Below are 11957 nucleotides of genomic sequence, written 5' to 3' on the forward strand. Positions count from 1 at the left end.
GGTAGAAATTAAAATGTTAAAAATCCAAAAGCTTCATTGTAACTCTTCATCCCACTGTTGAACCGTCTTCCCTCTCATTTTCCCTCTACCTGCACGGGACCAACATGCCTGCGGCTCCCGAGGCTCGCGGAACAAGAAGAAAGAAATAAACATGACGAGATGCACACACTATGTTCTGCAGCCGAGGAACTCAGCGGGAGATCGCGTCAGAAACCAGGTGGATGGGAGCAGAAGTAAACAAAAACCACAACGGAGGACAGAGGTGTAGAGATCTCCCCTTGTGTAAAAGCAACAGCTATCCACATCTGTCTCATTAAAGACAGGAACGATCCTCACACAGCTCTGGTCTAAGGGAAACTGTGTCAAGGCCGAGATTACATTCCTCTGATTCTATCCACAAGCTGTAACTCTGCTGTTAAAGGTGCAGTCTGTATGACTTCGGGGGGATCAAGGAGCAAAAATAGAGTACAGTAAATAGCAACATGTTCTCATTAGAGTTTAATCACCTGCCACTACAAAGCACAATGTTTCCATTCACTTAAAACCAAGCCCTTGTTCTATACAGTGGGTGCGGGTCACAATATATTAGCTTAGAATTAACAACCCAAACAGTCTGTGGAGAAGGCCTTAGCTGTAAGAACATTAAAGCAGAAGCTTGGAAAGTGTGGGCTAGGGGTGAGGGAGAGGCACTGAGTTGCAATCTAAAACCTCACCTTCACACTTAGGTGCTAGGTTCCACTACATTTTACACACTGCAATTTTAATGATTAAAACCAGCTGGATCTGTGTCCAAACCCGAGAATGTGGATCTGTCACAAACCCACACTGTAAAAGGGAAACAGACACAAAAGAAGAACAAGTACAGATTAAAGATAATCAAAGCTGTGATGATTTTCAAAACAACAGACTAGTCACCCCAGAGCCCACAGCTCAGCATCACTGAACAGAATGTTCCTACCCTCCTCCAAAATGTTACATAGTGCTGTTTCTGCAGTGCTGGGCCTGGAGTAATGGCAGAGGCTCTGTTCTCCCTGTTACAGCTCTGTGAAAAATCACAATGACTTTGAAGCTGAGGAAAAATACCATGTAGTGTTTTTTTAAGCATGGACAGCTGTGATAAAACTCACACTGAAAAAGGCAAAAGACACAATTGAAGAATGTCTACAGACTAAACATAAAAGAACCAGCTGGTGATATGTGGAGTATGGAGCAGGGCCTGTAGAATGTTCTCAGTGGGCGTGGCTTATCTCCAGCAGCCAATGGCTGTCTAGATAACGCCTCCCATATAAAACAGGGCCAGAACTCATAAGCAAGGTTTGGATACTGAAAGCGAGACCAAGAAAGCTGTCACTGATTACAAACCTGTTTTTCAACCTATCAGTATTAATTAACAGTCCTCTCAAATTTTAGTTTCTCGGATTTGGGTTGAGCTTTTTGGTTCTCCAAATGTTTGGCCCTAATTTGACACCGTAGTGACTTCACAGTCATGGGCTGATCACCCCAGAGCCCTGAAAAGGAGAAATGTTTGACTGCTCAGAACCCTGCAACTGCTGATGGTATTAATCTCTTAGACTCGGACTGAGGCTGTAGATGATTGGTAAATTCTGGCTAAGTCTGATTGGCCAGTTCAGCTTTGACGCGAATCCTCAGGGTCTAAAGAGCAAAGGCTAATGTCACACACAGACACACACACACACTGGTGTGTAAGTCAGTGTTAGCAGCGCTGGTGGATTCTCCCGCTCTCTTCAGTGTGTTGAATAAGCAACAGAGCTTCTGAGCCTAAACCTAACGATTCCAGCAATCATTTACCACCGCCTAACCCCCATGTTACACAATCACCCCTCCTCGCAACCCCATCACACTCAGCTCGGGGCACAGGGTGGTCAGTCCACGGCTCTGAGAAGCAACTCTCTGAGAGTTTAGGGAAAGGAAAAGAGGGCCAAGGCCAAGAGTGCATTCCTCTGATTGTTCTTTTTTTTTTCTAAAAGCCAGTTTACAATGAATCACAGCTTCTAGCCCTGGAGCCATTTCTGCATTGCACGAATCACGGGCAAGTGGCATGCAGAGGCTCACTTTTGTGGCCACTTCTATGACACCAAAAAGGAGGATACATTATCCCGGAAACAAGGAAAAACTAAAGGATCTCTGTTCTGGAGCTCTGCCCTGACTCTATCTTCCTGAAAACACCCAGTGAGGGCGGAGCTTCTGCTGTAGTCAGTAGACAAGCTACGATGTCAAATAATGTAGTTCACCCGATTAAATATGACCTTAGATTTGCATGAACCAAAAACAACACATAAATCCAAGGTGAATTTTTTGGAACAAGTTCACTCCAAAAATGACAGGACAAATGACCGGGAGCTGAGACACCAGACTGTCCTAAAGCTGGTGCTCTGTCGAGTTTTGTACCTTGTCGAAATGAGCTGCCATAGTGTACTTTTTACAGTAGGTAGATGGTTTGATAGGCTAAAAGTAGCATATCAGAAAACACTCCCAGCAGAGGTATAATCAAATGTGCACAGCCAACATCAACATGTGAGGGTGAAGATAAGATCATTACGGTAATAAGACATTTTTTACAATTGTCTTTTACTGCATGTACAGAGCAACTAAGTAAGACATACTGATAGATAGCATAGTAGCATTGTTGCAGAGTTATATTCTCAACTTTATGCAAATGAGTTATGACACTGTGATAACATTTTCAACAATTGGTGACGACAAATTCCTCGGCCCAATCAAAAGACGTGGCAGCCCAACACTCACTGCTTTCTGAGCTTTCTTTCTGTTACTATCTTTCCCTGTTGTGACCAGTGTGGTTTAAACATGGGAGAGAGGCTCACCACTATGCAGGGGTTTTTTTTGTGACAATATTATATCATTAAATGAAATAAATAAAGTCAGTGGGCGGGCCTAACTCAGATCCAGTCCGATTGATAGCCTGCTGTTGGCTAACGCTAGGATCTTTTCTTACCTAGCTAGCGCTAACTATAGGCAGTCTGTCGGGTGCTGGGGTGGAACCTAATAGAGTGGAAGATAACGGAGCAGCAAGGGTGTTTTGTAATGCCCTTTCAATTAAATTTGCAGCCTCCTTTATTATGTTCAACATTTTGCCCTCTTAAAAATATCAGATAGTAGATGGAAGTAGACCTGCGCAGTCTAGCCAATCAATCGGATCAGAGTTAGGCCCGCCCACTGACGGATGATGGATGATGTTCACAGATTTAATTATTTCAAAAAAGTTATTTAAAAAAAAATAATATAAATATATATATATATATATATATATATATATATATATATATATATATATATATATATATATATATATATATATATATATATATATGGTTTAAATAATATAATTTTAGAAATATTCAAAACACACATTTATAATGATTAAATAAATTGCATACAAAAATTTGAATTATTAGATGAAACATTTAACTAATGAATTCCCATTCTAATAAATTAATTCTTTAATATTGTTACAAAAAAAAAAAAAACCCTCACTGCTGTTTCTTCTTTTCCTGATTCCCATGAGGCTTCTTTACACAAATACAGAGACAATTTGAAGAGAAATGAAGTGTGGAATAAAGAAGCAGATACTGCTTTATGTCTCTGGAGAATCGTGAAGCTTGGACCTGGTACACGCCACAAGCGAGTGCCTTAAACACACTCACAACAGACAAACATGGAGCTAGAGACTTGCAATCTGCAAGAGTGAACGGGGGTGAGACTTGCAGCCGCTTTGAGCTGCACAGCTGCAAAACACTCTCAAACACCGACCTGCGGAGCTGTGCATCCAGCAATCACTGACAGATGCTGTTCTGGGTATTTAACAGTTAGTGAGGCTGTTATTGTTAACTGATAAGTTTAGCTAAGATAAGAGAGTGTTTGTTTTTATTATACATGAGTATAGCAAACGGTTGTTGACAGCCTTCCTAAGCAGCAGGACATATACTTACAAATACAAATTTACATGGGCAGCAGAACAGTTAGCGATATGGAATATAGACAGTCTTTGAGGTAGATGTCACCAAAGAAATTATATTTACATGCAGAAGTACAAGCAGGAATGTGGGTGGTGATTCTGTTAGATTATGTTACAGTCCTGCTGAACCCGTAGCTGAGAGTTGTCTTCTCAATGTAATCTGTATGTACATCAGAACAATCTGTACAAATCGAGTGATAATAAATTATGCTGGTTTTAACGTGAAAGGCATCCTGCGCTGTAAAATGCCCGAATGTGACCTAATGCCACTTGTTTATCGTCATGGGCCAAAGAAAAACAGGTACCTGTGTATCCAGAATAGTAACTTTACAGGAGAATGAAAAAAAAACCTTCTTAACTTTTAATGGAAGTCAATGTAAAAGATGAGCGTGCCTCCGAGTCGGATTGAGGCTGTAGATGATTGATCAGTTTGGCTTATTCTGTTCTGCCAGTTAACCTCAGACGCAAACCCTCAGTGTTTAAAGAGTAAATACTGAATATGAGACACAGACATGCACACACACAAAAAAAAACACAGTGTCAGTGTTAGCGACGCTGGTGGGTTCTCCCGCTCTCTGCAGGGTGTTGAATAAAAAGCTGGGCCTGGTTTCAGACTCTGCTGTGAATGATTTTGAGCCTGAACTTAACCGCTCTGTCTTCAGCAATAATCATTTACAACCATCTTACACAGTCACCCCACCTCCCAGGCCCCGCAACACCAACACACACACTCAGCTCTGGGCTCCAGGGCGGCCAGTCCATGGCTCTGAGAAGCAAACGCAACACAGACGTCTGTGGAGCAAGAGAACAGCTTGACTTTCTCAGAGATAAACATGTTAAAGGTTACACGATGAAGAAACCCCTGATTCCGTGCATTAATGTTCCCATTGCTGTGTGGATCTGGAGCCCACCAACAAACACACTGTGAAACAAGAACACCCAGCCAGTTTTCTTTGCACTGAATAGGTCTGAAAACACGTGATTAAACTAGCCATTTTCTGGCGTCAAGTGCAGAGACTTTAGAATAGCCACGCCCCCTCATGTGAGTGTGTCCAATCACAGTGCTGGACCCACATTTATGCGACAGTGCAAAGACAAGTTTAAATGCAACAAAACACACACAACAATCGTGGAGAAATAAGAGCACTGATAAAAACAGACAAAAAAACAGGAACGGAGAAGAAAGAGAACCAAACAAAATGGCTAAAAACCAGAGCTTCGGCTCCTAGCTCCTCACTGCTGTGCGCTTGGGTCGGGTGAACAGCGAGCAACTCATTATCAATTAAAGGAACAGGCTCTGAAAGGGGCCATTCTTATTGGGCTGTTTAGACAGGAGGGAAAAGCTGCTGCGGGGCTTTTATGAACATTTCGCGGACCTAGAACTATGTTTGGGGGAGGGGCCAGTGTTGCACGGCTGTTATAGGTCCCACACTGTCTGTCGTTTTGGAAACTGTATGAAAATCTTCTACTCAAATCTTCTACTGTATTAATATCTATTCCACTCAGACGTATCTCCAGGGGCGTGTGTATCTTGTATTTAACAGATGTTGTGAGTGGAACAACAGTACAAACAGTACAGAAAATAATATCTTAATTTGTTTTCATTGAATTGAATTTAAATTCATTACAACTAAGGAATTGCAGACAGCTTTAGCTGATGTAAATGACCCTGGGACTCAGAGGCTTAAGGGAACTATTGTGTCCCACACTGGATTGATGTACGTGGGGTTGCCTTGACGCTGGTTACCCTGGACACAGTGTGTGTGTGTGTTTGTGTGCGTGTGTGTGTGTGTGTGTAACTACATGTGCAAAGGAGAATAAAAAATAAAAGCACCGCAATGACGAAAGTCCATCTGTTTGTAATAGCGATCCCAGCTTGTAGTTATTTATCTGAAGTGTCCATAAACAGGGACGCCATTCATCATCCAATCACATCCCTCCCCGCAGTTATTCCAAATATTCCAGTAATATCACCAATACCATTAATACATGTCCACAGCAGGACTCAAACAGCCCAGCACGGTGAATTAAAACCCCTGTTTGCACACTCTAGAAAACGTAAAAAAAAATATATATATATATAATTAATAACATAATATTATTATTTTAGTGATTCCATTTTAAAGTAATTTAATTAAGTTTAAGTTTTCTTTCTGTTTTTTTTTTTTTTTTATTATTGCAATACACACACACACACACACACACACACACACTCACACACACAGAGAGGGCCACAGCTGCTTTCCAGCTCTAACTTTCCAGCTATAACATAATATTATTATTTTAGTGATTCCATTTTAAAGTAATTTAATTAAGTTTAAGTTTTCTTTCTGTTTTTTTTTTTTTTATTACAATACACACACACACACACACTCACACACACAGAGAGGGCCACAGCTGCTTTCCAGCTCTGGAAAAATTAAAAAATGTAAATAAATAAATAAATAAAATAGAACATTTAGCAAGACAAGAATTGTTCAGCTTGCATTAGTTTGCTGAGACTAACCATAAATATTAAATAAATATATATTTATATGTGTGTGTGTGTGTGTGTGTGTGTGTGTAGATGTAAAGCCAGAGACAGTATATCATCAGTTGCTGTACAGTTTGTGCTGGTCATCCTCTGGCCCTTCATCAATGAACACCGGACACCGCCCACAAGACACTGCTCACACCGCACTGTTGTCTGGATGTTTTTTGGTTAGTGGACAATTCTCAGTCCAGGAGTGACACTGAGGGGTTTAAAAACACCAGCAGCACTGTGTGGTACCGCAGCAGAACACACACAAACACACCACCACCACGTCAGTGTCACTGCAGCGCTGAGATCGATCCACCACCCAAATCAAACTCAAGCCCCGTAGGGGTTCTGACCATTGAAAATCAGTGGAAAAAGGGAGCTAACAAAGTATGCAGAGCCACACGTGGACTACAATGTGTGAGTGTAGAACTACACTTGAGAATGACCAGACTGGACAGTGGAGCTGAGAGAGGGGACAGTGAGTGCAGAAACATGGAGGTGGTCGTAATGTTATGGCTGATCAGTGTATACGTATAAAGCACACAGTCGTACGTGAGCCACATAATGTAATTTTTAAAAACGGCTCTAGGAAGGTTCTGTTGGGTCCCACAGTCTAGAGCCTGCTTTATGGTTCTCCGTTTCCTTTGCAGTGGAGAGAGAGAGTACAGAATGGACTGTGTCTCCTGCTTCAAAACAGTTTTACAGCCTTTCATTCCGACTTTTCAGCGTCGCTTGTCCAATGGCTGTGTTCACACCGACGTTTCAATGTTTACAAACAAAATAAAAACTGAAATAAAAACTGAAATTGAAGCAGAATAATATTTGAACGCTGGAGTTGGCAATAAATGGACCCTGTATGGTATTGTCAGTGTTTTTAAAACTACTCGAAAGAGCTCGGTGAGTCCGGGGCGCTGTCGGCACGAGGTTTTAGTGCGTTACAGTCTTACACTCCACTGAGGACCAGAGTTACACACAGCACATACACTCAGCAGCAACGGTCACTCCACCTTCACCACCTCGACATCTCAGCGCAGTGGTCACTCATTTCTATGCCTCTCACTGGTCAGTTATTTACATCATCTATAATCGTAATTCATTTGCATATTGTCACGGTTCAAAGTCTACTTATACTTTACTACAACATTTGATAACAGCAGCTTCACATTGTGTGATAAACTGACCAATAGAAATGCTCCAAATTTACTCTGAATAAAATCCTTTTACATTGACTTCCATTTAAAGTTAAGCAGGTTTTCTCCTCCTTCTGTAAAGCTACTATTTTGAAGAAACATGTTTTGTTTTGAGCAGTTATGATATTCTGCATTGAGTTTATGTTTCCATAGATGTATTCACATATCTTGCACTGATAATAAATTTACAGATTTTGTGGCCATTTATTTGCATATTCTTAATTTAATAAATAATTTTTACTATACATTTATTGTTCATTTGCATAGTGTCTACTGATCATTTGAATGCTTGCATTTAATCATTTATTTTTTCTAAATTTATCACCAATCACTAATTCACTAGTTCCTTTCTACTGCTAGTTAATTAGCATCGTCAGCACTCATAATTAATTTACACATTTACACCTGCATATTCAGAACTGATCACTAATTTGCATGCACTGCAATTATCATTTATTTTCACAATCTCTGCTGGAATTTTATTTGCATATGCAGGAATTAAGTCACAGGTTTAAATATTCTACATTCTGCAGTGGTAATTTATTTACTTACGGTGCATTTATCCTGTATTTATATTAAATGGATCATTTACCTTTAATAAACTACATCTGTCACTAAGTTGCATATTTGCCATTTGGTCATATTTTACAATGGTCACTAATTTGCATTTCCACCAGAATCACTCTGTGATCTCAGAGTGTGGGGGGTAGAGGGGGGGGGGGGGGGGCGTGAGGACATGTTAGAGGTTACCTGAGGTCAGTGGGGCATGCAGGCTGATTCACATTAACCGTATTTCACCGTATTTCTAAAAACCAATTAGAGAAAAAGTACAGATGCACACACACACACACACACACACACACACACACAGAACAGACATATACACACACACAGAGAGTAAGGGAGACACGTGCAGATGCCTATGCCTGCACAGACAGTACCGTGCTGAAGTCCAAGGCACATGAACACAGCGATAACGCCTTGTACCTCGGAACGGGTGTTTGATTTTGTTCTCTAAAGCAGTGTACAACAACAGTGGAAATGCAAACACACACAACTATAAAAATTACCGCTTAAAGTGGAGAACGTTTTAGGTTTTCAGAACCTTCTTCAAATGTTTGCTGTTCTATCAAGCCATGTCGTTTAGGAAAAAAAGTAACAAGGGTCTGAGATTCATATAACAGCCCATGACCTGTACAGATCTGTGCAGTAGAACCACAAATAAAAGGTTCTCCAACAATAGGTGGACTCTTTCTGGTGCTTTTAAAAAAAGAGTTCTTCAAAAACGATAGAACACAGAGTCTATCAAAGAGAAGACATGTTTCAGCCGGGTTAGGCATTCTCGTGGTGCTTTGAGTAATTATAGTTCTAGATAGAACCATTGCCTACACTAAACATTGGACTGTGGTGTATGAAGTCTTGGGCATCTGTGTGTGTGTGTGTCTGTGTGTTTCAGTGATAACACTATATCTGTCACTCGTACCAGCACAACACCACCACCACCACGTCAGTGTCACTGCAGCACTGAGAACGATCCACCACCCAAATCAGGCTTGATCTGTCGGGGTCCTGAACATTGAAAAACGGGGAAAGTGGGCTAACAAAGTATGAAGTCTGTAACTGTAGATCTACAGAGTGCTCCTGTGTGGACAGTTGGGATGAGAGCGCGTGGTGGTTGTAATGTTCTGGCTGATACAGCTGTGTAAAATGTTGAGTTTAAGGTTAAAGTGATGACAAATGTTGAGGTTAGCTGAGTTATGTTTAGTGGATTAGGGTTAGGGTTAGGGCTAGGTTTTGGGTGAGTTAGGTTTAGGGTTTAGGATCAAGGTTAGCATTTAGCCATTAGCAGAATCGAAGGGCGATGGTGGGGAAAGTCGTGCCTCAATGGCACAGTCACATGACCCTGACGCACTGCTTAGACGTGCATATCACGCGCTGTGTGTAAATCAGTTCTGCTCTGGTTCTCATTTTGTTCGCCCTGAACTATGGTTTCTGGGTTCTAGGAAATACAGAACCCCGTCTCTCATGATGTGCCTTAATGGAGCTGTAAGGGGATCTGTTTAAAAAGGGGTATGTGTTTGTGTGTTTGTTGGTACAGGTTCTGTAGGGAACGCAAAAAGTTTGCAACTCTGTAAAGAACCTGGAGAGACCTTTTGATTTTTGACTGAAAAATGTGTACTATAACTTTTACTCCACACACACACACACACACACACACACACACACACACAAACACACACAAAGAGCATGTCCCTTACCTGCTCTCTGCCAGCGTGCTGACATCCAGCCACTCGCCCACGTGGCTCTTCCCCGTGGGTGCGTGCGGGTAGGGAGAACGATACCAGGCCTCACGCTCCCGTTCCCTCTCACGCTCATAGGGCACCATGTGCCCCGCCACATGTCCGCTGTAATGCTGCGGCTGCTGCTGTGGCGTGTGCTGACCAGGTGTATGGTGGTAGAGCGCATGTGGATACGGCGGGTTCTGTGGGTACGGGGTACAGGCCCAGGCCCCGATCTCAAGGGTCTCGCACTTCACCTTCACGCCATAAGGGGGCGTGGCTGCGTAGGGATCTCCCGCCATGGGATAAGAAGGGTCCTCACGGGGGCACAGGGGCTGCAGCTGCAGCTGGGGCTCGAACTGGCAGGCGCTGGTGCTCACGTGCGGCGTTCCTCCACCTCCTTCACATTTGGAATCCAGGCTCGTGAGGCTGAACATTTCACGCGCCAGTGGTGCCAAGGTGTGTTCCCTGTCGCCCGCCGTCACCTCCTGCTCTCTCTGCTGCTGGTGCTCCAGCTGGCTCGCTCCGAAGAGGTCATCCATGTGCGTTCGCCCTGGGTCCTGGAAGACAAAGTCCTGCGCGCCGGCCAAGGGCATATGGGGATGCTGAGAGGGCGGGTGAGGGTGAGGGTGAGGGAGCGTGTGCACACGACCCGTGCCGGCTTCTCCGAGCTCGGGACACAGCCCGAGGGACACGGAGACGGCCTTGCAGAGCTCACGCGCCGTCTCGGAGATGCTGCTGTTGCTGCTGATGTCGCTGCTGCTGTGGTTCACCCCGCTGTTGTTCGTCTCAGCTCTGAGCACTCGGAGCTCGCTTGCCTCTCCTCCACCGCCGCCTCCTCCTCCTCCTCCTCCTCCTCCTGCTGCTGCTGCTGCGGCGCGGGGCCACGTGCTCCCCTCTTCCTCCTCCTCGTCCCCCTCTTCATCTTCATCTTCCTCCTCCTCCTGTTCCTGTCGCTGATGCTGCTCTTGCTGCTGGTGTTTGGTTGAAGTGGCATGAGACGATGGAACAAGAGGCGCATGTACATCCACTCCTCCTCCACCACCTCCTTTGCTGCTGGTGCTGTTGCTGCTGTGGTGGTGGTGATGTTGGTGGTGATGGTTGTGGTGGTGGTAGTTGTGACCCGTGAGGGTCATAATGGCGCTCGCGCGCTCCAGTCCGGCGAAGGAGGGTGGCCGGGGGTCCTCCATGGTACGCGCGTGCCCCGCGACAGCGTGCATCAAACAGAGCAAGAGGACCAGAGCATGCGAGAGGGCGCACACTCACCCACAGGCACTCGGGGACACTCGGAGACACTCACAAACACTCACGCAGCCAGAAGGAGCGGAGAAAGTCAGTCAGGCTGCTTATACCAGTGCAATAAAGTTGTAATAACGAGAGCAACAGGTAATAACAACAAGTAAGTAGCTGGAGGTGTCGCGTGGACGGCAAAAACGAAAGCAAAACGTTGAGAAAAAACGACAAACAGCGTCCCGAAGTCTCGCGACGGGCGGGTAGAGGATCGGCAGGCTGCTCGACTCTCACTCCCCGGGACAGTGACGTAGCTCCTAAACTTTCCAGCAGTAGAGGGCAACGAGGGCTGGAGCTCAGTGGGCGAAAAGCGGGGACAGAAACCAGGATGGACAATCCGCGAGACCCCGCGACCCCACCTCGGGCAGTACAGCGCCGTTAGTCGTCGGGTCAAACACGCCGGGAACTCGCTGTTCTCGAGCCGCTGCTCCTGCTGCTATCGTTGCTCGCGCTCACTGCGTCTGAATCTGTGCCTCTGTGTATGTGTGTTTGTGCGTGCGTGCGCGTGCATGTGTGTCTGTGCGCGTGCATGTGTCTGTGTGTCAAAAAAAGAAAAAAAATTGAGCGAGAGAGAGAGCGGGAGAGACAACGCGCGGAAAAGTGCTGCGTAATTTGCGCACCCTGCGCTGTGGGCGTGCGCCCCGCCTCAGAAGTTTGGACACCGTCCCGTCAGCATCGCGCCT

General features: G+C 44.5%; 1 protein-coding gene across 1 annotated transcript in view; it reads right to left on the minus strand.

Moving 5' to 3' along the window:
* LOC136685439 (androgen receptor-like) overlaps positions 1 to 11738 on the minus strand; it is a gene marked incomplete at its 3' end in the record, with an annotated part of 51869 nt that extends 40131 nt beyond the window's left edge. Inside the window, exon 1 of the mRNA XM_066659370.1 lies at positions 9964 to 11738. Coding sequence (XP_066515467.1) covers positions 9964 to 11204 — 1241 coding nt within the window. The remainder of the gene's footprint in view (positions 1 to 9963) is intronic.
* Between the last annotated feature and the right edge of the window lie 219 nt (positions 11739 to 11957).

Source organism: Hoplias malabaricus, unplaced genomic scaffold, assembly GCF_029633855.1.
Source record: "Hoplias malabaricus isolate fHopMal1 unplaced genomic scaffold, fHopMal1.hap1 scaffold_163, whole genome shotgun sequence".
Classification (NCBI taxonomy): Eukaryota; Metazoa; Chordata; class Actinopteri; order Characiformes; family Erythrinidae; genus Hoplias; species Hoplias malabaricus.